The sequence below is a fragment of the Pantherophis guttatus genome, chromosome 1, assembly GCF_059756535.1.
Source record: "Pantherophis guttatus breed Tessera chromosome 1, ASM5975653v1, whole genome shotgun sequence".
In the NCBI taxonomy this organism is placed as follows: domain Eukaryota; kingdom Metazoa; phylum Chordata; class Lepidosauria; order Squamata; family Colubridae; genus Pantherophis; species Pantherophis guttatus.
This window is the reverse complement of record NC_142063.1, coordinates 117,772,314-117,800,103: the sequence shown is the minus strand read 5'-3', so window position 1 is coordinate 117,800,103 and position 27,790 is coordinate 117,772,314. Positions and strand designations below refer to the sequence as shown.

Here is a 27,790-nt window from a genome sequence, read left to right as displayed (position 1 = left end):
TGTTATGAACCAGACGTTAATATGAAGTGTGCCATGCTGGCATCTGCCCTTTTCAAAACAAAAGATTCACATAACCGTATGAGGAAAATTTAAATGATGCAGACAAGTGAACTATTTACAATAGAGTGGAACTGGGGGAACACATAAAGGAAATGACCAGTTCTCAGGCTAACCTTGTCAACTTGAGTTCATCTGGGCATTCAGTGATGGATTACAAATGTGAACATCAGTTTAGATTATTCAACAATTACTTAACAGCACTAAATTGCTTCTGTCACCCAGACCTCAGTCCCTGGAAAAAGGAGAGATGAAGCTTCTTGTGGCTGGATCTACCAAGTCCCAATTGATATGTTTGAAAAAAAAAAACATTGTGAAGGGAACGACGATAACAATGTTTTCAGCTTTTACAGCAGTATGTACGATTCAGTGCCAAAAATGGCCTTTGCCTAATTGTGGACTTAACTGTTTGTTTGGGGTAAATCAAAATATGTTCCAGCATATTCAATTAGCACACCGTCCTGCTCCTTTAAAAAAAGGTGAAAATAGTCTTCAAGTTGAGCTTGACATCCTAGATCAGGGGTCTCCAACCTTGGCAACTTTAAGTCTGGCAGACTTCAACTCCCAGAGCAAAGCTGGCTGGGGAATTCTGGGAGTTGAAGTCCGCCAAGCTTAAAGTTGCCAAGGTTGGAGACCCCTGTCCTAGATGCATCGATATTGTTGTGGTCTGCCAGCGGCCTGCAGAGCTGGCAGCAGAGGAGGTGAGGAGGTTGGGGAGGAACATTGGCCAGTCCTGGAGTCTGGGGAAGGCTTGAATGAGGGCTCTGTGTTGGAGGCAGAGAAAGGGCCATCTGGGAGGTATGTGCTGCCTCCGGAGCCTCCAGAGTCGGACCTCAGCGAGGCAGAGGAACAAGGGGAGCCTGTTCCCAGTGTGAGCATGTGGAGAGCTGCCAGAAGGCAAGAACAGTTAAAACAAAAGGGATGACTTGGGAGTAGGGCTTGGAGATGATTGGCCCCTCCCATAAGACTTAAAAGAAGAGCAAAATCACATGGGCCTTTGCAGGAAGCAACATTGTTAATTCTGTTCAGTTTAAAGTCTGAAGCTCTGTTTGATTCTGGATTCTGTGTGGCTTTGCCAATTAGGTCTTTGGCAGCTTTTCAAGGGAGATAAAGGTGGATGATTATCAGCCTTATCCCGAAGGACTCTTTACAACTATTTGGGACTCATCTGTGAATGAACAGAATTCACAGCTGTTGCAATAAGAGACTTTTGGGACTATTTGTGTGTTTTACTGACTCAGGAAGCCTAGGTCAGAACACATATAGGTTCCTAGAAATGATACAGAGGTGGCATGCTACAGCTGTCTTTCAGAAATATCTTTCTTTTTTTGTACTTCCTAGTCTTGCCTTCAACTGCGATATTCCTTGGAAAACTCCAATTTAATACTTGGAGATGTTGGAGAACTTCGAGCATCCTTAGGATTCTTTCAAAGGGGCTTATGGATCCACTCAAGGACTCCTAAAAGAACAAGCTGGGTCTTCATAGATCTACATATTTTAAGATGAATATTAGAAATGAAGCCAGACAAAACAGAAGCATTTTAAATCCCTCTCTTTATTTGGGTGACAGGACGCCCTTTCATTTCCCTATATTAACAAACATTGAACAGTAAATGTGAAAGAAATGTTTATTATAATGAGCTCTCCAAAATGTTGTCAAGATTGTTAAGCAAATAGGGTACTGACCTATTAACCAATCTTGCCTATAAATGAAAAATGTTCAAATTGTGTCCCAATGACTCCCATCAACTCTGGCCTCCCACTTGTTTCTGAATTTGATGCAAGATATACACAGATACATTCCACTTGAAAGCAAACAATTGAAAACTAGAGGTCACTTTGGCTTCATTAAACTGGTCAGCCTTGGTCAATCCCAGAAAGAGAACCTGGATTCGAGTTGCTTGGTATTTGCAAAAGAGACCACCAGAAAATATCAAAACTATAAGATAGATTGGTATTTTTCTTTAAAAGTCATCCTGGGAGAAGACAGTGGCAAACTATTCCATTACTATTTGGCGTAAAAATGACAGGGATGTCTCTACGAAGACATCAAGAGGCCAGCCAGGTAAAAAGGAGAGTTTATTCTCATATATCCTATGCAACTTGTTCTTGCTGGCAATGCAGGTTCTTAAACGTATTCAGAGCATCTGTGGTCATATGGGTGAGCTGCAGCTTTCCTTCCAACACCACAAAATTGTTCCAAGAAAATCTAATTTTGTGACTTCTACACTACAGCACTGAATAGCACTGGTTCCATTCTATCTCCAGCCCCGAGTTTAAGATATTCTGCGCCCTGATCAATGATCTTGTTTAATTCCCCATATATATGGATGCAAGCTCTCGACAATTAACCTAGATTATGTATAGCTTTAAAACACCGTGTTAAAGAATCTTGGAACAAGACATTTACAGCAGGAAAGCCACAGCAGCACCCAAAAGAGGCTATGAAAAATGTAATCTCCCTTTTTGAACCTCAATATTGTGCACGTGTTCCCCAAATTCAAAGAAAGTGTCATGCATTTCTATGAAATGTGTATGATGAGGGAAGCTTACAGGAGTGGCGCTTCTAAACTGACATAACGCTTTCATGTTGGGCAACGCAGGGATGTTTTGAATGCCTCCTGAGATTCCCGGGTGTTCCACTGCAGCATGTCTGAAAGTGGGGCCTGGAAATCCCCTAGACCAGCGGTCCCCAGCCTTTGCAGCTTACCAGCATGGCTGAAGTGGGGAGGGGGAGAGGGGAACTGAGCCATGCAAGTAAAAGGCCGGTACACACGCACACTCAGCCCTTGCACGAATGGCAGGCTGGCGCATATGCACACAGCTCAACTTGCACGAGTGCCAAGCAAGCGCAAATGTGCATGAGTGGCCACTGGCCTGTCACTTGCAGAAATTGAGTTGAGTGCACGCACGCACTCCAACCAGTCACTCACGCAGCCCAATTCCAAATAGGCCACAGCCTGGTAGTTGGCCACAGCCCGGGAGTTGGAGAGCCCTGCCCTACACTTTCCTCTCTTCTTCCTTCAGCTTCGGTGTCTTCATCTATCCTCTACCCAGTCCTTCATATCTTTCCATTCCACAGGTTCTTTTGTGGACTCGTCTTCCCATTTCAACTGAGCTTCCAAATCCATTTTTAGTTTTCCCACTGACTACAAAGACTCTTATCGATAACTATTCTCCAACAGGAAATAATAGGCTTGGAGAATATTCTATAAAATTGGAGCAGCATAGCCAAAGGCTGACTGCGATTTATAGGCAGCAGTTAGTTTTATCCGTTTTTCCGTAGTTTTAGACATATAGTAAAACCTAAGATGCTAATTCCACAGCTGTTCTTTTCGGACTCTTTCATTTAAAAGATCCAGCTGCTCTTCTCCAGTTTTAGGGAATACACACTGATTTCCCAGAAGTTCCATTGTATAAATAGTCCCCATCTGCTCCACAATCTCTCTCTGCCATATACAGAGCCATAACAGAAAAATTATCAAGACGCACCTTGCTTTTCACTCCAGTTTATTAAAATGTAAGGGTTTTTCTTTAATCGCTGAAGTCACGTTAAATATAATCCCACTGGAGAGCCAAACTCCATCTCTTCCCTCCATTCTGGGCTTGCCAGCTCCTTGATCCAATGCCAGGCTGGCCAACACATGGCCCTCTGAGTTCTGGGCAAGGGCATCAGGCTGCGAGACCTACACAAAACTGCAGACAGCAGCAGAAAACAAAATGGCAGCAGGCCAGGGCAGAAATGGGGCTTGACCCCTCAGAGCCAGAACCAGCCTGACCTAAGGGGCAGTTGAGCTCTCCTTGCAAGAGCTGCAATCATTCCCTTTCCCCTTTGATCCTAAGCAGCGGCTAAAGCAGCCCGAGTCACGGTTTCCATGAAGAGTGTCACAGGACAAATAGAATACAACAGGGATCCCTTAGCCCTCCCACCCACTTAATGAGCAGCTGCAAACCAAAGTCCAGAAGACTGATTTAGTTGCTCCCCAAACCGAGCAATCCTTAGGGGCTGGCTAGCACTGCGTCCCCCAGTGGTCCCACAAACCAGACACCCAGCCTCCTCTCCACATCAACACCACCCCATCTTTGCTGATGTTTCTGAGAACCCTCCTAGCTGTCTTGGCAGCCACCAGGCAGGAACTGGGCCCCGAGCCATCCTGCCTGCCAGCCCTTGTCGCCTGAGAGAGAGGTCGAGCTTCTCCTCAACAAACAGAGCAAGACAGCCCCGGAGTGGGATTGGACGCCGCCCATTTCCATTCTCTTCCACCATCCCCAGTGCCATCTGTAAAGCCAGCCAGGACACCCGAGGTTCAGAGCCTAAGCAGTCATCTTCAGCTCTCCTCTGCCATGTCAGGAAGTGAACGTAGGGAAGCGGATGGGCTGAGAGAGGCAGGGGAGAGCTTGGCCTCATGTACTGTTGCCCTGCTCCTGCTCGAAGAGCACCATGGCCAGTTGGGACCGGGAGCCCAGGCCCTCCAAGCTGCTCTGCACGCAACGGTGATACTGCTCCTCGCTCAGCCGGGGATTGCAGATCTGGGGCCTGAAGGGCTGCAGGAGGGCAGGCTCGACCGCACGGAAGACATGCAGATTGGAGTATTTGACGAAAAGGTCGTAGATGTCCATGGTCTCCAGGAGATCCTCGTTGTCCTGGGCGTCGGCTGCCATCCGGGTGCGTGCCGCCATATAGTCAGCATTGTAAAAGCAAGCTTCATTGAAAACCTCGCGATCAAAATGGCCAGCGTCGCGCACTAGGTCTAAGCCAGAAAGCGGGGGAGGCTGGTTGTGGAAAGCAATTGTGGGGTTGTAGCCCTGGAAATGGATGGGGAAGAAGACCTGCCAGCTGTTGATGGTGTTCATGCGGCATCGGTTGAGGAACTCAGTGGTGACTTCAGTGCTCACTCCAGCCACGAAGAAGAGCGTGTCTACAGGATGCTTCTTTGAGATGATGTCCATCACCTTAATCTGGGAGGGCACGTCCGTCTTTACACTAATCCAAGGAATCTTCACCTGAGGGTGGCGCCGCTCGTACTCTGTGATGTGTGCTTTCACCGCCCCAAAAACATCATTCTGAGCCACCTTCTGGGCTTCGAAAGGATCATAGATGAAGAGGAAGGTCAACACGGCATTCTCGGAGTTCTCAAAGGCTGCTGCAGCGTAAACGTCAAGGAAATGGGCAGCGTAGTCTTTTTCTGAGGCTGTCAGGGGCAAGATGACATTGACACGGCTGGCTTCTGTTACATAGGGCATGGGGATAATCTCTACCTCACTAAGAGGGCGCAGGAGATGTACACGTTTGACCAAGGAACGGCTGTGCCCCTTCTGGGTCACAACCTCCAACTGCAGATCCAAGGTGTACTCCATGCCCCGGGTAGGATCGAAACGACGGTAGCCGTTTAGTAGCTGCTGCTTGCGCACATGTAGCACCGGCTGGTATCGGCGGTTCAGCTCTTCCACAGCCGCGGCAACCACGTCAGCTACATCAGCTGCGTCTGCCCCTTGGAGCTCACACTTGGGAGCCCCATCCACACAGGAAAAAGCCGCCTCTTCGGTGAAATAATCCCAGTGAAGCACCTCAAAACGGGTCTTTGGCTGGAAAGGTGGAGGAATGCCGATAGGCCACGTGCTACTCAGCTCCCCATCTGCAGAAAGGCTGCTGGTATTCTGGATCTCCAGCTGCAAAAACAAGGTAAGAACATTAAGGTAAGTTCAGAAACATTTTCTCGGCTAAACCCCAAAAGGGCCCTAAGACTTAGACTCGGATGTAACCATGCTGATTCCCATGGACAGTAACAGACCTCACCCGTAACTGATTTGGGTGCTGCTAACGCCTGCCCCAAACTTGTTGGGGCAGGGGAAGAAAAGGCTGATAGGTGAAGTCTTACCCCAAGTCTACATACTGACTCCAATTCAAATTTCCCAGACTGAAAGCCACTTCCTACAATTCCCTCCCCATGCTGGCCACTGAATTTCTCTGCTTCATAGCAGGAAAGAGGGATCAGGAAACACCCAGGGTGGCAGCCTTATGTTGTTCTGCCACCTGGTGGCAGCATGTCCACAATCAGAGCTCAATTCTGGAGATCACATCTCCCTCTCCCTCTCCCAGGGGCTAAAAAGAAGCTATTTAGAATTTGTTGTTGTTGTTGTTAGTTGCAAAGTCATGTCCGACCCATCATGACCCCGTCGACAACGTTCCTCCAGGCCTTCCTGTCCTCTACCATCCTCTGGAGTCCATGTAAGCTCACGCCTACTGCTTCAGTGACTCCATCCAGCCACCTCGTTCTCTGTCGTCCCACTTTTTATAACTCAATCCTGTTTACACTAGAACTTCTTTTCCTTTTGGAATTGTCTTGACTGAGCCGAGGATGTTTGCATTCAAAACTAATGTCTACACAGCACAATTATTCTTTGCTGTTTGACTTGAAAACGTGGTCCAGATTATATTTCCGCACGCTGTAATTTCATTCTCAATTTATCCAATGTGTACAATTCCCCCAAAGCTTAATCACAGCAATGCTGGTCTGTATGGATATATGCTTCTTGGATCAACAAGTGTTATTTACGGTAAATGCCCAATGACAAAATGTGAGAAGGGGTCACTTTCTTCTCATTCTCTGCCCCTCAATCTTTGCTTTGCTTAATTCTGCTTCAGTGAGCTACTATTTTCCTGGCAGTGTCACATCTCTCTGCTTTCATAGCATAGACAACTCGGAGTATGGAAGGGAAAGGCACATGATACATTCAGCCAAGAGCAATGCTCAAAATAGTTAAGTGCCTTATTTTGATACCTTGAGGACAAATGTATACATTTGATTTTTGTAATCCACTGGGCAGGAAAAGAAACTATTGAGCACGGATTAGGAATCATTTAACCTTCACAAGGCCCAAACAACCTAATTTTCTAAGTAGCACCTTCATTATGAAACATCCATCGAAGTCTGCAGAAGCCTTCAGCCATCTCCTGCAGTGCGAACAACATTGGAGGCTTTGATGTTTGAGACACTAAGCCTTAAAGCCAAGCCTCCTTTTATAGGTCTTCAATTCCACGGCACTAAAATTCCACTGTCTGTTTTTTTATGGTATATTGCATTTAATTTATGCCACATTAGCTGCTGAATGCTTATTATGGTGGCATGCACGTGTCAAATTAGTGATTCCTCAAAAATAATTCCAATTTAATCTGGCCCCGGGCTCAGTTCTGCCATCAAAGCTTGCACAACATACTTGCTTCTATTATGATACAATCCTCTGGGTGTACATTTCTGTCAAATGGTTGGTCTAGACATAAAAACTCCCTGAACAGACTGGATGTAGCATTAGCGACAGAACTTCAAGATCCTTTAATACGGCAACCTCCCCTCACCTTCTACTTGCTCACTACTTAGAAAGAGACCCAAATCTAAAACAGGAGGAGAAGGACCCATAAATTATATCTTACTCTGCAACAGGTTAGGAGTGAGATTATTAGCACAATATTTATCAGAGGGAGTTTACAATGGCATTTATTAACCTTTGGAAACTATTTTTCAAAATTCAGGGAAAAGATCATGGCATTTGGATTTTTGTTAACTGCCCAATTAATACATTCTAATCATTAAATGTAGCAGATTCATTTAGTTAGGAGCAGACACAATAAATTACAGACTCATAGGGCTGGAAGAGACTTCAGGAGCCTTCTAGTCCACCTCTAGGAGCCTTGTACCATCCTAGTCAAATGGTTGTCCAGTCTATTCTTGAAAACCTCGCGTGATGGACCATCCACGACCCCAGGAGGCAAGCTATTCCATTGATTAGTTGGTCTCACTGTCAGAAAATTTGTCCTAGATTGGATCTCTCTTTGACAAGCTTCTATCCATTACTTGTTGTCCTGCCCTCTGGTGCCCTGTAGAATAAGAATAACTCACTTCTCTCTTCTTTGTGACAGCTCCTCAAGTACTGGAAGATAGTTATCATGTCCCCCTAATCCTTCTCTTCAATAGGCTAGACATGCCTGGCTTCCTCAACCGTTTCTCCTAGGATTTAGCCTCCAGACCCTTTGATTATTTAGAGTAAAATAGTTACTCCTGTAGTTTATCTACTCAGATACCAGCCAATGGTCAGCATTTACACCTTATCTTGGTGACAACTGAATACCAGCCATGCTTCCTTCCCAAGGGGTTTTCAAAGACTTAATTCATCCAAGCAGCAGGTTCTCTTTCTAATCCCCACTGAAAACAGCCTCCCTAAAAGGATAGGCTTTCTTTCTTCCTCTTTCTCTATTTTGGTCCAGTTATTTTAAAATGTGTTTTCATTTTTATTGCTCGAAAGACTGCACGTAAGTTAAATGAAACAGTTTATAAATATAGTGGAGACTTGATAGAAATAAATCACATAAATATCTATTGTAACCCAAGGCACTAGACTCCTATATTAATTCACAGCAATAGAAAGAATGAAAGAAAACCTGTAATAGTGAAAAATATTAATATAATACTATTAAATGAAACATGATGTATTACAACCGACAATGTCTTGATGACTCCACATTTTGCAAGCCTGCGTTTGGGTCTTTGTATTTTGCTGGTTTTACATAAACTAAAAGAGTAACAGTAGAGCTATGAAGGCATCAGTCACGCCAAAAACCTCTTTGCTTCTAGAATTCACAGTTGCAGACTATGAGTCAAGATTAATTTTGGGAGCCAGCGCTAGGCTCAGCAGTGAAATTAGCAACAACAGACTCCTGTCTGGACTCATCTGGCAGCTTTCCTGAAGCAAGCTAACTTCTACGTTCTTCCTTTGCCAAATTTCTAATAAGGAAACTGCTATAAGAATGCACACAGTAAGATTCAATGGGACAAATTATTATGGGAAAAAATTCTTATTTTATCTACTATGTTTCCCCGAAAATAAGACCCTGTCTTATATTTTTTTGAACCTTGAAATAAGCGCTTGGCCTTATTGCTATGCACTGAAAAGTCCAATTGGGCTTATTATCAGGGGATGTCTTATTTTGGGGGAAACAGAGTAGGTAAGACACTTTTAATTTCCACATTTAAAAAAAAAAACCTAACATGCTGACAGTGAAATGTCAGCAAATACATCTAAATCAGGGGTGCCAAACTCATGGTGTCAGGTTGTTGTTGTGATTATTGCGACTTTCCCCCCTTCGCTAAACCGGGGGTGGGCGTGGCCAGCGCGTGTTGCATCTGGCCACAGGCCACAAGTTTGATACCCCTGATCTAAACTTTCAGAAGCCAACATCAACTGAAAACCTGCATGTTGTTGGTCCATCAGAGAATCAAAGTTGTTGGTTCACTATATGTCTGCTTAGTGGGGGTAGAGGGGGGGAAGGTTAATCCTTCTTCTGCCTACTCATTTATCCCTGCAAATCAAGAATAATAACTTTTTCTCCAAAGATGTTGAGACTCTATGAAAAGTTCAGAAAAGAGCAACAGATGATTAGGGGACTGAAGGATAAAATATAGGAAGAAGGATTGCAGGAATTGGGTATATCTAGTTTCATGAAAAGAAGGACTAGGAGTGACGTGATAGCAATGTGCCAATATCTGAAAGGCTGCCACAAAGGAGAGGCCGCAAAAAGCACATGAGGGCAGGACAAGAAGCAATGCATGGAACCTAACCAAGAAGAGAAATCAAGCTAGAACTAAGGAGAAATTTCCTGACAGTTAGAACCATTAATCAGTGGAATGACTTGCTTCCAGAAATTGTGGGCACGCCATGACTAGAAGTTTTCGAGAAGAGACTGCACAACCATTTGTCTGAAATTATATTGGGTCTCCTGCTTGAACTGGGGGTTGGACTAAAACAGGGGTCTCCAACCCGCCAGACCATTGGGAACCGGGTCGTGGAAGTGGTTGGCGAGCGCATGCGCAGCTCCATTTGTGTGAGCGATGGGCGCAAGCGCAAACGCCCGCTGTCCACACAGAATCATCCCCTGCCCCCCTGCCAAGCCAGAAAGTTTGTGGACCGCTGGACTTGAAGACCTCCAAGGTCCTTTCCATCTCTGTTATTTCGTTAGCATATCAAATGTAATCTGAGTACAAGAAAAGGCTTTTGCGAGGAACGGTGGTCAGGAGAAATAGGAAGCCCATACGCAAGCAAATAAACCCCATATTTTCCTTCAAAATCTGACCCTTTCTCCTATATAGCTGATTTTCAGGAGAAAACCAACCAGTCAGAATTCAGAGCTCTGGTGAACATAGAGATCAGTTTACCGATGTGCCACTCAAGACTAAAATAATCTCTTTAACTGTACTGCTTAATGAGTTGAGAATGTGGCAGGGGATAAGGAAGGCTAAGAAGCAGACAGGAAAATATAGATGTCAATATTCTCTGTTTAGAAAGAACAAGCTTGTAGAATGTAGCTTCTGGAATTCTTTCCAGCCCCTTCATAGCAGCTTCACTCTAGATGCGGAGACAGGAGGAAACGGGTTCAGACCGGAACAGAAGGCAACATTCTGAGCAGCCGCCTAACTGCCTCTCCCACATGGATCCACGGAAGAACTTTTTCTGCCTTTCCTTTCTCCCTAGCCTGATCCAGATCATTTTCAAACTCAGTATTTCTTTAACATGCTAAATTTGGTCCTCTTTTGTTCAGTTTTTGAAGAATTACAAATGGTCCTTGCTTAACAACCACTTATTCAGTGACCATTGAAATGGACGATGGCACTGAACATGTGATACTTATAACAGGCCCTCAGAATTCCAGCTGTTACAGCATTCCTGCATCACGTGATTACCATTTGCAACTTTCTTTGTCGGTTCCGACAAGCAAAATCAGTGGGGAAGCTAGCAGGAGATTGCAAATAGAGACCACATGATGCCCTCGCTTAATGACCTGCGGGTATTTGCTTAACAATGGCAACTGGGAGTGCCAGAATTGCCATCACTATGCAGCACAGTGCCAGAATTGCAGCTAGTAAGAAATCCCAATTGTTGTAATTAACCAAGGACTACTGGTACTTTGGTACCGGACAACAGGTAGATGGATAGCCCCTTTACATAATTTATTTCCAACATTGTATTGAGTTCAAAAAAATAAAGCAGCTTGACATTGCCCACATTAGAGAAGACACATTTTTCAGTAGCCAGGGAACAGAAGGCAGAATTGCCAACAATTATCGGAGCCAGAACCAGAGCCAGAAATGGATGGCACAAATTTTCTCTCTTGTCTTTTTTCAATATCTCAACATCTTCTCTTCTTCCTTCTTATTAGAAGAAGGAACAAAGTGAACCTGAGATCTAGCCAAAGGACAGCTGGTCTACTTCTATCTTAACAGATATGAGAGGGGGAGTAGCTCTGATTATAATTCTTCCCAATTCCTCAGAGATGTTGAATTCCAATTCCCAGAATTCCACAAAATGGCACACTGGGTGTAGAATTTCAGGAGCTGAAGTCCACCAGGTTAAAGAAGAACGTTCTCATATGGGTACTGCTCAACATGACTGATTTTTCTGATAAATGAAAGCTAGGAATGTGTCAAAGGGACCCTTGGATCAGCCGCTCATAGGCCTAGAATCTCAAAGCCTGGTCACCTTACCTGTAGCTGCTGGATCTCTTGATAAGTGTGCTCCAGCTCTACACGAGCAAAATGTCTGTGCAGCCGATACATCTGGAGAGGGTCCAGCACTGGGTGAACAGTGAATGCAGCATTGAATTGTGGATCACTCTCCTTTTCAGGGTCTGTGTTCTTCCCAAGCTCAAAGTAATGGTAGCGTAAACCCTGGCAGAGGAGAGGGAAAGAAGCACATCAGTCTGGGAATTCAGCCTTTCCAGCAAATATACCCAGAGGCTAATCAGCACCTCTCTCTGTTTTGCTAGCAAAACAAAAGACTGCTGAAGAAGCTCAGCATTCAGCTGGAGGGCAGATATGACCAAGAACGTATTTCATAGCATACTGTTCTCTCAAGTCACTCCTGATCTTTGAATACCGCCTTCTTTGAATAAAAACATCTAGTGGCCAAATCATTCTTGTTCTTTGCTTTTTACTTATTTCACCACTCTTCGAGTCATCCTGCTCCTTGGTCTGGGGATGGGATGGAACTGAACAATTTTTAAAATATGTTTTTCTTTTATTTAGCTCTCACTGGGAACAGAAAGAGTACTAATTACTTTAAGACTCAAGGGCTCCTCACAATGAGAGACAGCACCAGAATATTGCCTCCCTTTTAACCAGAAAGAAAATTTTTTGCCCAAACTAAAATTGTAGTTACAGCTACAAAAACAACAGTTAAATAGCATCCCCTCAGTGAAAAGGTCCCAACAGGAAACATGTTCCACCAAAAGCAGCTCCTCTTTCAAAACGATTCAGATTTGAAAACAAAAACCCAACTCACTTCTCTTTGATTCTAAAAGCCCAATGAGGTTTTAAGATAACTTGAATAGGAAATATCTGATAACTCTTTGAACCCTCATGTGATAATTAGTATAACTTTATTGTCATTGTACGTATATACATAGTATACCCATACAACGAAATTCACATAACACCCAAAGACCAGGCCCAACACACATAACAATCCCCAAACACCCCTCCACCCCCCACAAATTCCCCACTCCTGAACCCCCCAAAAATCTAAAAGCAAAGAGTTTCCCCTCTTTTCCTTTTCTCAAAAACGGTGACTGTGAAGGTATCGCACAGGCCAAGCTCTTCCCACAGAAGGAGGAAACGAGGCATGGCCACCTCAGAGGGAAGAAAGCCTCACCTCTTGCTCCGACACGCAGTCTACTCCCGTGTAGTCGATGATACAGCGGCCCAGCCACTCATCAGGGCGTGCGCTCAAGATATCATTCCGGCAACTTTCCAAGTGAGGCTGCAAACGCAGGAGCAAAGCTCGAGAAAGCAGGTAACCAAAGCCGCCGTAGCAGTAGTGTCCCTGAGTGTCCCCGCCAATGAACTCCTCAGGTCGGCCCATGTAGAGCAGAGTGTCAATGCTGAGGTGAGAGGCCAAGTGGTTCACCCGATGGGCTTCGACGTAAGTATCATCCTGCACCAGGAACACCCAATCGAAGTCAGACAGGTAGTGGTCTATCACGTATTTGACAGTCTGGTACATGTTCCATATGGGCCTCTCATCTCCGTGCGTCACCACCGTCATGCCATGGGGCACCTTGCGCCCCCGGGTGCCTGTGAAGTAGATCAGGCGCTCCAGCCGGTGGCCTAGCGTACGATTCACTGCCACGGCCAGCGAGTTCAACGTGTTCTTTGAGGTCAGCACACCCACAAAGAGACGCTGCCGCATGCCCAGCTCTGTGCTGATATATCGGGTCCTTCAGGAGTAGAGAGGGAATGCAGAAGAAATGAAAAGAAAAGAAAACAAGACAGTTAAGTCTCCTCTCCTCCAACAATCACACCTTTCCAATCAAGGAAAGGGCACCTCAGCCCTGCAATTCATAGCAATTGGCCAATCTCTAAAAGATGTGCAAACAGTTTCATTATCAAAACGTCCCAGTCCTAACATTTGTTGTCCCAATGATATAAGAAATGATCCAATGCCAAATAGCCTGTTCCCATCTTACCAGCAAGGTCAGAATAGCATTTGGAGGTTGGGATGCTTAAAGGACAAAAATGTTTTACTTATTTCACTAATCACCTTCAGGTTATTTGAAGAATAGGCACCACCTAGTGGAAGTTAGGCACTGACAACCGACATATTTGGAGAGCCAGTTTTTCCATAAAATCCACTGTTTTCATCCCTGCTTGCTCATGCACAGAAGAATCTGCATTAGGTAAAATCTGCTTTTTTTGTGTGCTATAGTTATAGCATATATAATGCCTGTGAAAATACAGACTCCATATGGTTGAGGAAAATCATGTTGATCTTCACCCAACCAAGGAAGGTAACAAGAGATTATATTTGGGTGGGCAAGACTGATGAGACTTCCGTATTTATATAAAAATCATAATCCCTATGCCTAAACATTGGTTCAGTGCATGGTTCCATGCACTGGAACCATGTACACATAATCCTTTATATAAATAAATACGATTTACAGTGAACTGATATTGTGTGACCTGCTCCTATTCACTTCACCAGTTAATCAGCCATACCCTGCTCCTTCCCAACAATCAATGGTCATTAGACACACTTACTCTTGTTATTGCATATATTAGTACTACACACAGGTTCACGGATACCCTATTATCTTTACTTCTGCTGCATTCTATCTTCTTTCTCTTCCCATCATCACATTTCTGATCTGGAAGCTACACCCCCAGGTGGGGAGAAGGGCTTCATACTTTTGGCTATCCTACTCTGTAAAATACCACGTACATTACTATTGCTTCATCAGGAATAATGCTGTATATTCCATTAAGTAGAGAGCCAGGTTAAAGACACCAGATTAGGAACCAGGAAAGTTCTGGTCCCATTTTAGGCACAAAGCCAGATGGATTACTTGGACCAGTCACTCTCTCCCATCCTTAGGAAGAGAGCAGTGGCAAACCACTTACAAAAATGCTGCCAAGAAAACTATAGGGCCAGTCAGGGCCAGGAATCAACACCTATTTAAAGGATACTTACATTACATTACATTACATTACATTACATTACATTACATTACATTACATTACATTACATTACATTACATTACATTACATCAACCTGTTGCATTTTAGCAAAAGCTAAAATCCTACTTGATTCGAAGAGCACTGTACTATGCTTACAAAAATGCTAAACTGTGTTTGTAGCAATGTTGCAGAATGTTATGCTGTGTTAAGACATTGGGCTCCCTACAATTAAGTACAGTAGATGCTTCCAACCAGCTAACTATCGAGTGCTGGGTAAAGAAGAAAAAAAACCTTTTAAACTTTTAATGTGTTGCAAAGTATCTGTTTTCAAATGAGATGCTGTCAGAGGGGCCTCTTTTGGAAAACCATGAACAAGGTGATGACCGTAACAGGTCAGAGTCTGGAGGGCATTAGGGGTCCCACTGTCTGGGAAGGACTAATAATATCCTGGCAGATCAAATCAAGTTGGTAGAAGAATGTCAACTCTTTAGCCCTGCTCTTTGGAAAAGGACACAAACAGCCAAGACTTGGAGCCTATAAATTTATGTAAACAACTGTGAATCACATACACAATCTGGAACAAGCAGATTGTGGCCACCGGATCCAACTATAATTCTAGCAATGAGAGCCCAAAAAGGAGTTAGGCAAACCTCAGAACTTACCAGAGAGCAATTTTATTGCCCTCAACGTTCTTTACTCATTTCTCATTTTAAAAAACTCTCAATTTTCCTTGAGGTTTACTTTTCCATATACCGTATTTTTCAGTATATAAGATGCACTTCCCCCCCCCCCCAAAAAGTGGGTGGAAATGTCTGTGCATCTTATAGAGTGAATGTTACCAAAGCCCCGCCCACCCCCATCCTTCGGCCTCTGCCTCCCAGCAATTCTTGCAGCAAACAGCAAACAGCCTGGTCAGCTTCAGCACAGCCTGATTTAGCACGAGCAGCTGATTGGCAGTTGGATTGGCCTCCCGGAATACTGCCTATCAGCTGTTCTAGGCTGTGGGAATCACCACCGCCCATTGCCACCACCTATTGCCGCCTCATTTTCGACCTCCGCGCATCCCATTTTCTGCCTCCTTGCGTCCAGTTTTCGCCCTCTGCATGTCCCATTTTCAGCCTCTACACACTCGAGTTTTGGCCCATTCCAGGTAATGGGGATAGGCAGCGGCAGCAATGGGCGGTGACGGCAATAGGTGATCCCCGCAGTCTAGGAACAGCTGATAGGCTGTATTCTGAGGGGCTGATCTAACTGCTAATCAGCTGCTCATGCTAAATCAGGTTGTGCTGAAGCTAACCAGGTTGTTTGCTGCAAGGAGGCAAATTGCTGGGAGGCAGAGGAAGATTTTTTTTTCTTGTTTTCCTCCCCAAAAGCTAGGTGCATCTTATAGTCCGAAAAATGTGGTAATTCTTTCCACTAAGGAAACGTGATTCCATTTTCTAGTTTTGGAAGCAGATTCCATCCAAGATGAACTATCCAGCATAACAGCAATGCCACAGTAATATCTACGTTCAGTTTCTATAACCCAAAAAATGACTTTGTAAAGTGCCACATAGTTTGAAATCTTAAAATTGGAAGCAGCCATTTAGGCCATCAAATATAACCCTCCCCAGTGCAGTAATCCAAAACAGAGCATCCCAGAAAGATGGATATATAGCTTCTATTCGAACATATTAAGTAAAAAGTAGCCTATTAGTAGTGGTCAAGGTAATTGGTAAACTGCACTTACGATAAGGCGTCTATTTTTAACATTCAATTGGAATCTGCCTTCCTGTAATTTAGATCTGCTATTCCATGGCCTACATTCTGGAATAAGAGAGAACATCTTCTGATGTTCCCATCATTCAGGTATTTGATGTTTTCTCAGGTCTAAGCATACCCAGTACATTTAATTTATTTTCATAGGTCTTAATTTCCAGTCCCCTGATCATTTCTATCTCTTTGCCTGATTCCTTTTTTAAAGCACATAGCATAGAACTAATCACAGTGTTCAAGACAGGTCTAACTAATGCAGAACAGAGTGGCACAATTATGTCTGCTAACTTGAAAATTAGATCTCTCTTGGTTCTGGGTTATGTCCATTGTATACCCACATTCAGTTAAGAAAGTTACCAATCAAAAATGAGATTGAATGTCAAAAATGAGATTAAATTTGTTCTTGGTCAATCCATGCTGATGTCTGATAATAATACAGAAATGTTATAATAATAAATAATAAGATCTTTACAGGTCAATTTCTTTATAATCTGCTCTAGAACCTTTCCAGTTATCAATGTCAGATCAACTATCTGTAGTTTTCTGGATCTTTCTTTTCTCCTTTCTGAAGTTAGGGTCCATATTTCTAGGCATCAGACATTTCATCAAATCTCAAGTTTTTCTCAGGGACGTTATAAAAGGGTTTGGTCATCCCTCCTTTCGTACCTTTGGAAGTGGCTTACCAGGTCCTTGAAGATTTAAAGTCATTCAAAATCAAGCAGTATCACCTCAATTTTCTATCAATGTGAAGCTTTGTCCTGCCTCTTCACCCTGCTTTTTAGATTTTCAAAATGGAACACGTTGTTTCTGTTGAAGATTTTATTAAAATAGGAGAAAATATTTCTACTATTTCTTGAGTATCTGTACCATTTTGCCTACTTCACGCAGTCTTTATTTTTGTTTTGAATGTATCTATCTATGCCAGTCTTTTTTGTTGTTGTTATTCTTACCATTTTCTACTCTGGGTGTTCAATTTCTAACAGAATTCAACTTCATCCCTCTGTGAATTGGTTTTCATTCTATTTCCTCTATGTCCTCCTTTTCATTTTCAGATTTTCAGTAAGCTTTTTGTACAGCCCCACTGGTTTTTTTTTTTATGCCCTCCATTTTTATCTTAACTGGAATAGTTTTCAATCTTCATATTTTCTTGAAAAAGTAAAGGACAAACCTGAAAAGGGAGCAAATCTGAAAGAAGCTCGTTTATAACTTCGCTTTACAAAGGGAAATTCAAGAACAAATTAAGAAAATAAAATTGAAGAAATCTAACGGATTAGTTTCTGAAATAAAGGACAGTCCGTTATAATAAAGGACATATGGTTAGTTGCATTCTGATGTTATATCCTTAGGAATTCCCATCCTTCTTGAGGTCTTTTTCCTATTAGCTTCTCCTCCCAAAGAATCCTATTACTGCTCTAAATTTATTAAAATCTACCTCTGAAGATATGTGTTTGACTAATCTCTGTTTTCTATTTCTCTTAAAATCAGAAACTCCAACCTTACACTGTCACTGCCCTCCAGTGTACCTGTTACTTCCATTTCCTCAGCTAAGTCATCTCTGTTGATTAATATCAAGTAGGAACAGCTGATCATCTTGTCTTCCTTCACTCTCTGAAGGAGATTATTGTTGCCAAGACAAGTCAAGGATTTCCTCAAAGGACAATGTCTGGCAGAAGTTGTCTCCTGTCAAATGTTGTGAGTAAATGATTAAGTGATGTCAAGTGATTCCGGTGTACAGTATTGTGACTACTGTATACACAACTGTAAGCCAGAATCCCAGCCAAAGAAATGAATCAAAAGCCATAGAGTAGGCATCCTGATCCAATCTGTTTTAGTACAGTACAGCACTCTTTCCTTCCCAGGTCAGGTGACACTGGCTGCAACTACCAGATCAGTCTCCTTGAGAGACTTAATCATAATCTCCAGTTGAACTGAATATAGCAAGGGCAGCACGAAGGGCATAGCAAGAGGAAGAAGAGGGGAGGGTGTTACAATTAGAATTCAGTGACCAAGGAATCTGTGCTGCCATCATAATTTCATTTCTGCAATGGCAAGTCTATTTTTCTCTGGTGAGAAATGGCTTTGACACTGGGTTTGTCCATTTTTCCCAAATATGTTTGAGATTGGCAACTCATAATTTGTGAAATGCAAAGTAGTATCATCCTGTAGTCTAAACAAAGCCTCGACATTAGGAAAAGCCTATCCTGTATTTTGAAAGATCACTAAATGAAAGGAAAAATTAGAATATTAGTTTTATATATTCAGGAAGTATTGTGAGAATATAAAAGTACATAAAAACAGTATGTCATACAAATCAAGCCAATATTAAAATAAATTAAATTTATATATTCTCGTATCCTACTTTTTCTTCAATCCTTCAAAAACGTCAGAGAGCTAACTAGTCTACTACCATCCATCACAGAATTAAAAGAAGCTTCTTTATGCCTAAAGAAGCCTATTATATGCCTAAGCATCTCTAACTATTAAAGAACACATCCGGAATTGCTAAGAGTTCATTTACTCAAGCACCAAAAGAAAAAAAATCGGCAATCAATTCTGTTTATAATGTCGTTTCTCGTTTTATAAAAGCAGACAACTGCTTAGTTCTGATAAATGTTGCCTGTGAATTCTTTGACTTAAAAATCATGCTGGTTTGTCTTCTTAGTTGTGAGTTGTTAAAATATCAAAAGGCAGAGCAACCTGTCAAGAATTCTGAAAGGAGGATGAGATGTCTTTCATGAATGTACAACTCTTGTTTGCTATGCTCCAGGGGATTTGATTTCCTATAACAGTTTTACTGATCCTCATAGTAAGAGAAAATACATAGGAACTGGGTCAGGCAAAGGATGGGCGAAAGCATTTACCTGGCTCAATATTAATACTACAGTGTTGGAAAACAGATGGCCTTTTTCTACAACTAGCTTCAGAGTTTTCTAATTCAAATGCAGCAGGAAGTTCTTGCTGTCCAGCCACTCCCATCTCTAACCTCATTCACAGTAGACTCATTCAAAGCCTCCACTTCCTCCTCATTGCTCTCTCCTGTGGAAACACAACTCATTCAATCTCTCCTTCCAGGACCCCTGCTGCTGATCTCACCCAGCACATAGAAATTGGATTTGGGGCCTCCAGAAGAGAAACTGAACGCAGCAGAGGGCATGATCCTAAATGTTAAGTTGTTATATATCCTCATGCAGATGGCAAAAAGGAACAAAGATGAGGAATGAAAAAAGGTTCAGATCATTGCTGTCAGAAAGTAAGGAATAAAGAATCGTGTGCACGTTGAGGATAGAGAAATAAAGTGCCAATTCTGAATGGGAAGACTGCATTAGAAAGGTAAAGAGAGAACATATAGTGATAAAGACAAATTCCCAGAAGGTCATATGGCCTTCGAAGCTAGCAATTGGTAGAATTAACCACCAGTATTTATTAAATACACAGCATCTCTGTAACATTCTTGGAAGAGCAGATGTTTCTATAATTAGAGGAACTGACACTTTACTGAAAGGAAATAATAAAGTGAGCAACAATTAAGGAAACAAAAAGAACATGCAACTGGAGATTAGCAAATCTCCTACCTTCCTCCATCTGCAGTATTCTCCTTCATGCACCTATCCACCCACAATGTGGAAATCTAGAGTGACCTCAACATCATCCAACATTGCTCTGGCTGCTACACACAAAAGGGAAGGATCCCTGCAAAAACTAATGGGGATTGTCCAGATTACATAGACCTTGGAATCTTTTGTTGCATCCTTAAGACGCTTATCAAACTTTGGTCTGAATGCCAAAGTTATGAGCAGGGATGCTGCATTAGGTGTTTTCAGGATGCAGCTGACCACAGCCCTCCTCAAAGCAAATTTAGGGAAGTACTGAGAACAAGCCAGAACAACCCCATCTAGAGACAAGAGGCTTCAATATACCATTTATGGAAAAGAAAAATTTCCAGAAAAATCCTTCTCCCAACTCTTAGCTCAGTTACCTAAAAGACCATTTCTTTCCTTTCAATTACACCCAGGTCATTATTGAACGTTAGGAAATCACTGCACCCATTTCTTCCATACTCGCATTGTTCTCAAATGAGAGGAGGGACGAAAAACTAAGCAAAACAGTGGAGAGATGAGTAGAGGCTACATGCCTCAATGCAGCCATATGTTACCTTGAACACCACGTATCCAGGATGGTGACAGCAAGGCGTATTTTAGTTTTGTCTTTTGTCTGTCTCAGTAAGATGTGCACAATCCAACATGGCACCACATCAAAAATTATCTTTCTGCATGCCTACTCTCCTACTGCTATGGATGCAGAGAGCTTAAGTATGTCTAGGTAACCAACTACTTATCAGCTTGGCTTTTCCCCTCTTGAATTCACAAGGCATATACTACCTCCTCTGCTACTCAGCTACACAGCTGGGGACAATGGCAACTTATTTTACACAAGCACCAATTGTAGCAAGAAGACAATGAGCACCGTGCATCTAGATAACCAACTGCTTGCGTCCTAGGATAACTAGATTTTGGGTCTCTGACTCTAAACCAGTGTTTCCCAAACTTGACCCTTTGAAGATGTATGGACTTCAACTCCCAGAATTCCTCAACCAGGCATACTGGTTGGGGAATTCTGGGAATTGAAGTCCATGCATCTTAAAATAGCCAAGTTTGGGAAACACTGCTCTAAACGATCAAGTAGGATGGTAAATCACTGGAGTCCAACCATCTGGAGGGCACCTAACTACATATCCAATTTTATATCATCCTTCTTATTCCCTGTCTGGAATTTGGACTAATATATGAAGTTGGGGAAAGGGTTTTATTTTGGTTTTATACAATGACGGTATTTGCTCTGATGCAATTTTTGGGGAGCACCATGCTATCCGAAAGGGAAAGGCGACGTCAGAAGTGGGGAAAATTCCATCTTCTTGAATCTGTCTTTTCCCCCAAGCTGCAAAGAGGTCCAGTCATTTCACATTGTCTTCAGAAGAGTTTAAGGCTTTGGAAGAGCACAATTCCAAATTTTCTGCCTCACAACAAATTAACTATTAATGGCAGTACAGCATGATAAAACAGGACCAGATAGTTTGTAAGGCCAGAAAAGGTGCTTCTGTAATGTTTTTACCCAATTCTGTGGCCAGAAGCCTCAGACCATAAATGTATCTATAAATATGCCTCAGATGCATTTTAGCCCTCATTAGTTATTCCTGTATATAGTCAAGGTACTAATTGGAGGTGAGCAGCACTGCATAAAAAGAGTTTTGTTGGTTTATTCTTTAAGACAATAATAGACAAGCAATTCCTGCTCAATAAGCAGTAAATTCTTCAATCACAAGGAATGGCTGGAGGTCTACCAGAGGAATTTTGTTGGTACGGTTAATTTCCCTTTCTACTCCTTGCCACAAAATAGATGTATGAGCAGTCATAGGCTTTATAGCTGTAACTGTAACATTTGACACACTTTGCTGTGTGGATGGGGGAAGGAACTAGAGCATTTCTACAAATAACAGAAGTGGCATCAGGAGAAATGCATTTTCTCAGTACAAAGTACTCCTTCTGAGAGTTGAAATTATTCTTATCCCATCTTTTTTCCTCAGAGTATTTAAGATAGCAGACATATGAATTTGATGATTAAAAAAACAGTAGATAATAGAAAAATGAAAATTATGTTGTAAAGAGCTTAATGTGAAATTGTATTTTTATCTGCTATGAAGGAAAGTCGGAAGCCATTTCCAAATATTTTTTTCTTTGTTCTTCTCTGTACTTTTGGTTGTGTTCTCTCTTTTTTTATTCTTACTCATTTTTCTATCTTAATTATTAGTTTCTGTCAGTTATTTTTCTTGTTTAGAATGTAATAAAGTTATTATCAATTTTTAAAAAGTGTTAAAATGCAAAAAAAAAAAAAAAAGAAAGATAATACTTAGGAATGCAGAGTCCCTGCAAGAGAAGGGCTATCATGAAAGAATATGCCTGAATTAAATAAATTGTATAATATTTAAGAGACCTAAATACAAGTCATAAAGCACTTCATTTGTTGTTCATTTGCCTCTGTTATGAATTCACTAGCTAGATTTAGCCAGCCACTGCTTCCCAATGTCAGTTTTTCCTATCTGCAATATGGATGAATTAAAAGTAAGGGAAAGTGATCTGTAAAATCTCCCATTCTCTTTTTAATATACATTTTAATGTAAATTTTAATTTGTTCTTAACCTGGGGTTTTAAATTTGTCTTGGGCTAAATTGATTTAATTCGACTTTACTTCTGCTCTTAAATTTTTGTATTCTATGTGTTTTATCTTGTGCCTGTTCACCGCCCTGAGTCCTTCGGGAGTAGGGCGGTATATAAATCAAATCAAATCAAATCAAATCAAATCAATCAATCAATCAATCAATCAATCAATCAATCAATAAAATGTAAGATATTAATAGTATCTGGTTGAAATAACTAGATACTGTAGTTGCTTGAAAATAAAATAGAGATGTCTATTAGAGCTAGGCATAATTTCATACAATTTGGAAAAGTGCTTCAGACTAGATTAGATAGATGATAGATAGATAGATAGATAGATAGATAGATAGATAGATAGATAATAAACAGATATAGACTATATATCTATACAGACTATCTGCCTGCCCAGACCCTGCCCATTATAGTCTTAAGTCATGATGGTCATAAAATGGGTCACCCATGTAACCGACCCAATATTTACAACTTTTTTGCAGCAGATATTAAGTAAACACCACAATCATTAAGTGAACAAATTGTTTGTTATGGGGTGGTTTTTGCCAAAAATGGAAGTAAATGCCAGTTTTGGGCAAAAACTTTGTAAAACGTGGATATGTTGACTATAGCACACTGCTGTAAATGTGGGCCAGTTGCCATGCACACAAAATGCAGTTATTGGGGGAGTGGGGGGGAGGAGGCAACCATTACAACTTCAGAACTGGGTGTCCCCAGAGAGGTCATTGTAACTCTGAATGATTGCTAAGCATCCAGGCACAAGTTGAGGACTACCTGTACAAGCAATTCAAACTTCTGCATGAACCTACAAAAAAGATGTGGTTGTTCTAATCAATGAAATAGTTAAAGCAGCACATATTTAAGGTGATTTTAAAGCCAGGTGGAAGGGAGGCTGGAGCTTGCATGCCTTAATAAATAGAACCTGAATCACTTCTTCTGCACAGTTTTTAAAATGTGTAAAGCCTTGACATATTATTTCTACATTCACTGTTCCAAAGATGGGCAGACTTCAGGCTTAAATGTGCTTCATTTTTACTAACCACACAAATCAATCAACTACTGTAAAGCAGGTTGAGGAGACAGATAACTTTCACCTCAGTATTTGTTCTGGGTATCAGTATTAAAAGGGTTCAACCCTTTTGCCAATAAAAGAGCCTTGGTGGCGCAGCAGACTAAAGTGCTGTTAAGTAGCACCAGCTGCCTGCAATTACTGCAAGTTCAAATCTCACCAGGCTCAAGGTTGACTCAGCCTTCCATCCTTTCGAGGTAGGTAAAATGAGGACCCAGATTGTGGGGGCAATAAATTGACTTTGTATAAAAAAGAACACCGCTTGGGGGGGGGGGTGAAAGCCCTACTAAGCAGGTATATACAAAAATATGAAGGTTATTGCTTAATGCATTGTAAGCTGCCCTGAGTCTCTGGAAAAGGGCGGCATATAAATCGAACCAATAAATAAATAAATAAATAAAAGGGGTGGTAAGACTACTTTGGATGACTTCTTCCCTTTTTGCACTATTCTGCAGCATTATTTAGGACTGGGGGTGGGGGGGAGGCACTTCATTGTTGCTAAAGGAAACAAGGAATTAGAAACTTGTCCTAATCCTCTGCAAATCTCCCAGAAACCTAACAGCAGATCCTGATCTACTGTCCGCCCTTGCATTAATAAAAAAAACAAACAAAAAAAAATCCCACTGTCTGAAAATATTTTGAAAGAGCCCAAACAGTTGTGTGACTCAGCCCTCTCCTCCAGCCTTCTCAGAATAAGCCACAGCCACACTACTTAGTTTGTGGGAGCAACTGCCATCAGCACTCCTTCTCATTCTAGCCCACCTGTTTCTAAAGGAAACTATTTGCACAGAAGGACTTCCTGAACAGTGAGAGTGCAGCCCAAAGTTTTCCTGTGGGGGATCAGGTGCAGAGATCCATCAAGCTCAAGCCCCACTACCAGAGAACAACTCTGAAAAAACAAAACCATATGAAACCCATGAATGACAGCCCTGCAGGATCATGCTGCCCTCACCCCCCCTTTTCCTCCCATCTTGGGTATCATTTAAAAAACAAGGCATAAATCCTTCTAAGCTCTTTAAAACTAGGAGTTTCCTTCAACTGTATCACAGTGATATAGGAAGCTGCAACTAAATTATGATTATAAGCATACTAATCCTTCAAGAGGCAAGTTAAGCTATGACACTCACTAGTCCAGGATGTAAGATTGGATAGCTTTTAAAAAAAGTCTCAGCCAAATTTATAGAGGAAAAGATTATCAATGATTATTAGTCATGCTGGTTATATGTCTACTATTGGCCACAGTTTGATTTGCTACACTGTTTACTGATTTTGACTTATAAATCTCTAACCACGTTGAGTCTATAGTTTCCTTTCATATTCGCTTTTGCCTAATTTAAAGTTTTCCACTGAGGCTTAATGGCATATCCCATTATCAAGGGGGACCCAGTCAGCAGATGTATGAACTGGAACCTTTTCTCTAGTAGCAACTCAGTTGTAAAAAAACCTCTCTTCTAGAATAAACCAAACCTCCAAGTAGTACTGGGTTTTAGCAAGGTTTTTTGGCAGGACATTTATAAATTCTGATAGTTATGGTTCACCTTTAACAAACTTTTTGTTTTTCTTATTATTTTAGGTTTTTTCCTATTTTCTTAAAAATTTGATTGTACATTGTTCTGAAGGTCCTGCTATTTTGTTCTTATTTACAGTATTATGCATGGCAAAAAAAGCCATGCATAATACTGTAAATGAGAACAAAATACTATTTATTTTCTAAATGCACTTATGTTATCTAATAAAGCAGTCTGCTATGGGCCATGAGACCTGGGAACCACAAATACAACTATGTTCTATATAGGCAGACCTTATAGGGAGTCGGACTACAAGACTTCAAAGCCCCTTCCAGTTCTATGAGTCTCTGTTTTGGGCAGGACAGGAATTAACATTTCCAGTTTTATATCACTCTAAGGTTTGCATCAGGACATACTGATTTTGTCCATGAATAGTGCAGCCAGTAAGTCACCTGTGGTTTGTAAACCATGTCTATATCATTTATGACTCTGGAATTCTGGTTCTGTGGGCACAAAAAACCCTCAAAAAGTTAGGGTTTTATTTCCAAGTTGGTAACTGTTTGCAATATATATATATTGGCTTCTCCTAGGTTTACAAGTCATATGAAGCTTGGTTATCCAAGCTTGTTAGTGACAGCCATTTCCAAACAGAGCCAATGGATAAACACAAGCACATGTATATGTACAGGTAGTCCTCAACTTACAACCACAACCGAGTCCAAAATTTCTGTAGCTAAGTGAGAAGCTTGTTAAGTGAGTTTTGCCTCATTTTACTTTTCTCACATTTGTTAAGTGAATCACCGCAGGCCTTAAATTAGTAACATGGTTGTTAAGTGAATCTAGTTTCCCCATTGACTTTGCTTTTCAGAAAGTCACAAAAGGGGATCACGTGACCCCAGGACACTGCAACCCTCATAAATGTGAGTTAATTGTCAAGCATCCAAATGCAAATCACGCGACCACGGGGATGCTTGCAACAGTCATAAGTGTGAAAAACGGTCCTAAGTCGCATTTTTCAGTGCCATTGTAACTTCGAACGGTCACTAAATGAACTGTTGTAAGTCGAGGACTACCTGCATTTATTTTAAAACTTTAAGACCGTCACGCTTCAAACCTTCAAAGTGGTTTCAGGTCCATTAAAACCAGAAGGTTAAACCCCTAAGCAATATGGTTTTAGTGGGACCCTAAACTGGCCCTCAAACCTTCATTTTCTTACCACGTACTTCGTGGGGCTATTCCGATGTCATTCCGAAGACTGCTGTCATATGAAATCAGTCCTGTTGGTTAAATATTGATGCTGGTAGGCCAAGAATTAAACAGACCTACCTACAGGCCTAAACCAGTGGCTGATCCACAAAAAAAAGGCCACAGGTTGTTCATAAGGCTCCCTGTTCATAAGGATGCCCAACATAAAGAAATGATGGCGGAGGTTACACCGAGAACACACTCCGATCCCCTTTGGGTTCTAGACCCATCTTTTTTCTCCCCCCACCCCCAAAAAACCTCCCCAGTTCCCCTTCCCCATTAGGTACCTGATGGTTTTTTTGGTCGCTTTCCCTGGGTTCAGAGGCTTGTAGGGCAGAACGCGGGGCTCAAAGCTCTGCTCGGGCTCGGTGCCTAGCCCCCCGGAGACGGAATTGGGTTTGCGGGCGGCGTTGCCTTGCCCTCCTTGATGCTGATGCTGCTCCAGGCCCCCTTCGCGGAAGCTGCCATGGCCGGGCCCACACGGCTCTTCCACCCAGGTCACACTCAGCAGGCTAAGGGTGAAACCAAGGGACACCCCAACCACCACAGGCCCCACGGGACGCAGGAGCGACAGGAGCGAAGAGAAGCGCATGGCACCGGTGGGGCAAGAGACCCGAAGGGTGTGTGTGTGGGTGGGGGGGGGACCAAGTTAAAAGGGACAAAAGGGGGAGCAAGAGCCGAAGGAAGGTGGGTAGGGGTGGGTGGGTGGGGGGTCCTGGGTTGGAGAACCAGGGAGATCCCTCTTTAACCCGCAACACAGCACTCGTGGGGATCGGGGCAGCCGGGGACCATTCCCACGAGACGGGGGTAGGGGGGGGACCGGCGTGGGGTCCTGCACAGAGGGAGGGGCGGCTGCAGCTAAGTAACGGAGGAGGAGGTGGGCCCGGCCCAATTCCGGAACCTTGAAGGAAGAGCGCCTATTGGTCCAGCCGTTCCATGCCGGCCCTAGAGAAGAATTGCGGGAGGGGGGGGCGGGGGGAGTAGGAAATCAGTCCTTCGGCTCCTCTCGCTGATCGGGAGCAGCACCGCGGAAACGTCACTCCCGCTTCTCTTGGAAGAAGTCGCCGCTGGCGCTGGCGCCGCCGTCCGACGTGTCACCCTGGATAGTCCCGCCCTCTCCGCCAAACGTCATTCGTCCGGCCGCGCCCACTTTTCCCTCCTCAGCCAATCCCCGGGCCGTAAAAAAAAACGTGGCCCCGCCTTTTTTTTCCAGGTTCCTGAGCCCGATTGAATTCGGGAGAGAGAGAGAGAGAGAAAACGGGGTCGTAAAGCGGGCGCGCGGGGGGGGGACCTAAAGGCTCCCGCTTCGTTTGTGCAACGCCGCGCCGATTTTATTGGGTGCCGATTGCCAGGGCTCGAGGTGTTCGAGGCTTGGCATCTCTTGGAGGACGGGCAATGCATTTCCCAATCTGGATTGGTAGCGACCGT

General features: G+C 42.7%; 1 protein-coding gene across 1 annotated transcript; it reads right to left on the bottom strand.

Moving 5' to 3' along the window:
* Positions 1–1,594: 1,594 nt before the first annotated feature.
* CHPF (chondroitin polymerizing factor) lies at positions 1,595–27,790 on the bottom strand. Its single transcript, XM_034433795.3, has 4 exons — positions 26,650–27,790; positions 12,757–13,321; positions 11,592–11,774; positions 1,595–5,727 (listed from the first exon to the last, which is right to left on the bottom strand). The coding sequence occupies exons 1-4, from the start codon at positions 26,952–26,954 to the stop codon at positions 4,462–4,464; spliced, it is 2,319 nt and encodes a 772-aa protein (XP_034289686.2). The 5' UTR covers positions 26,955–27,790; the 3' UTR covers positions 1,595–4,461.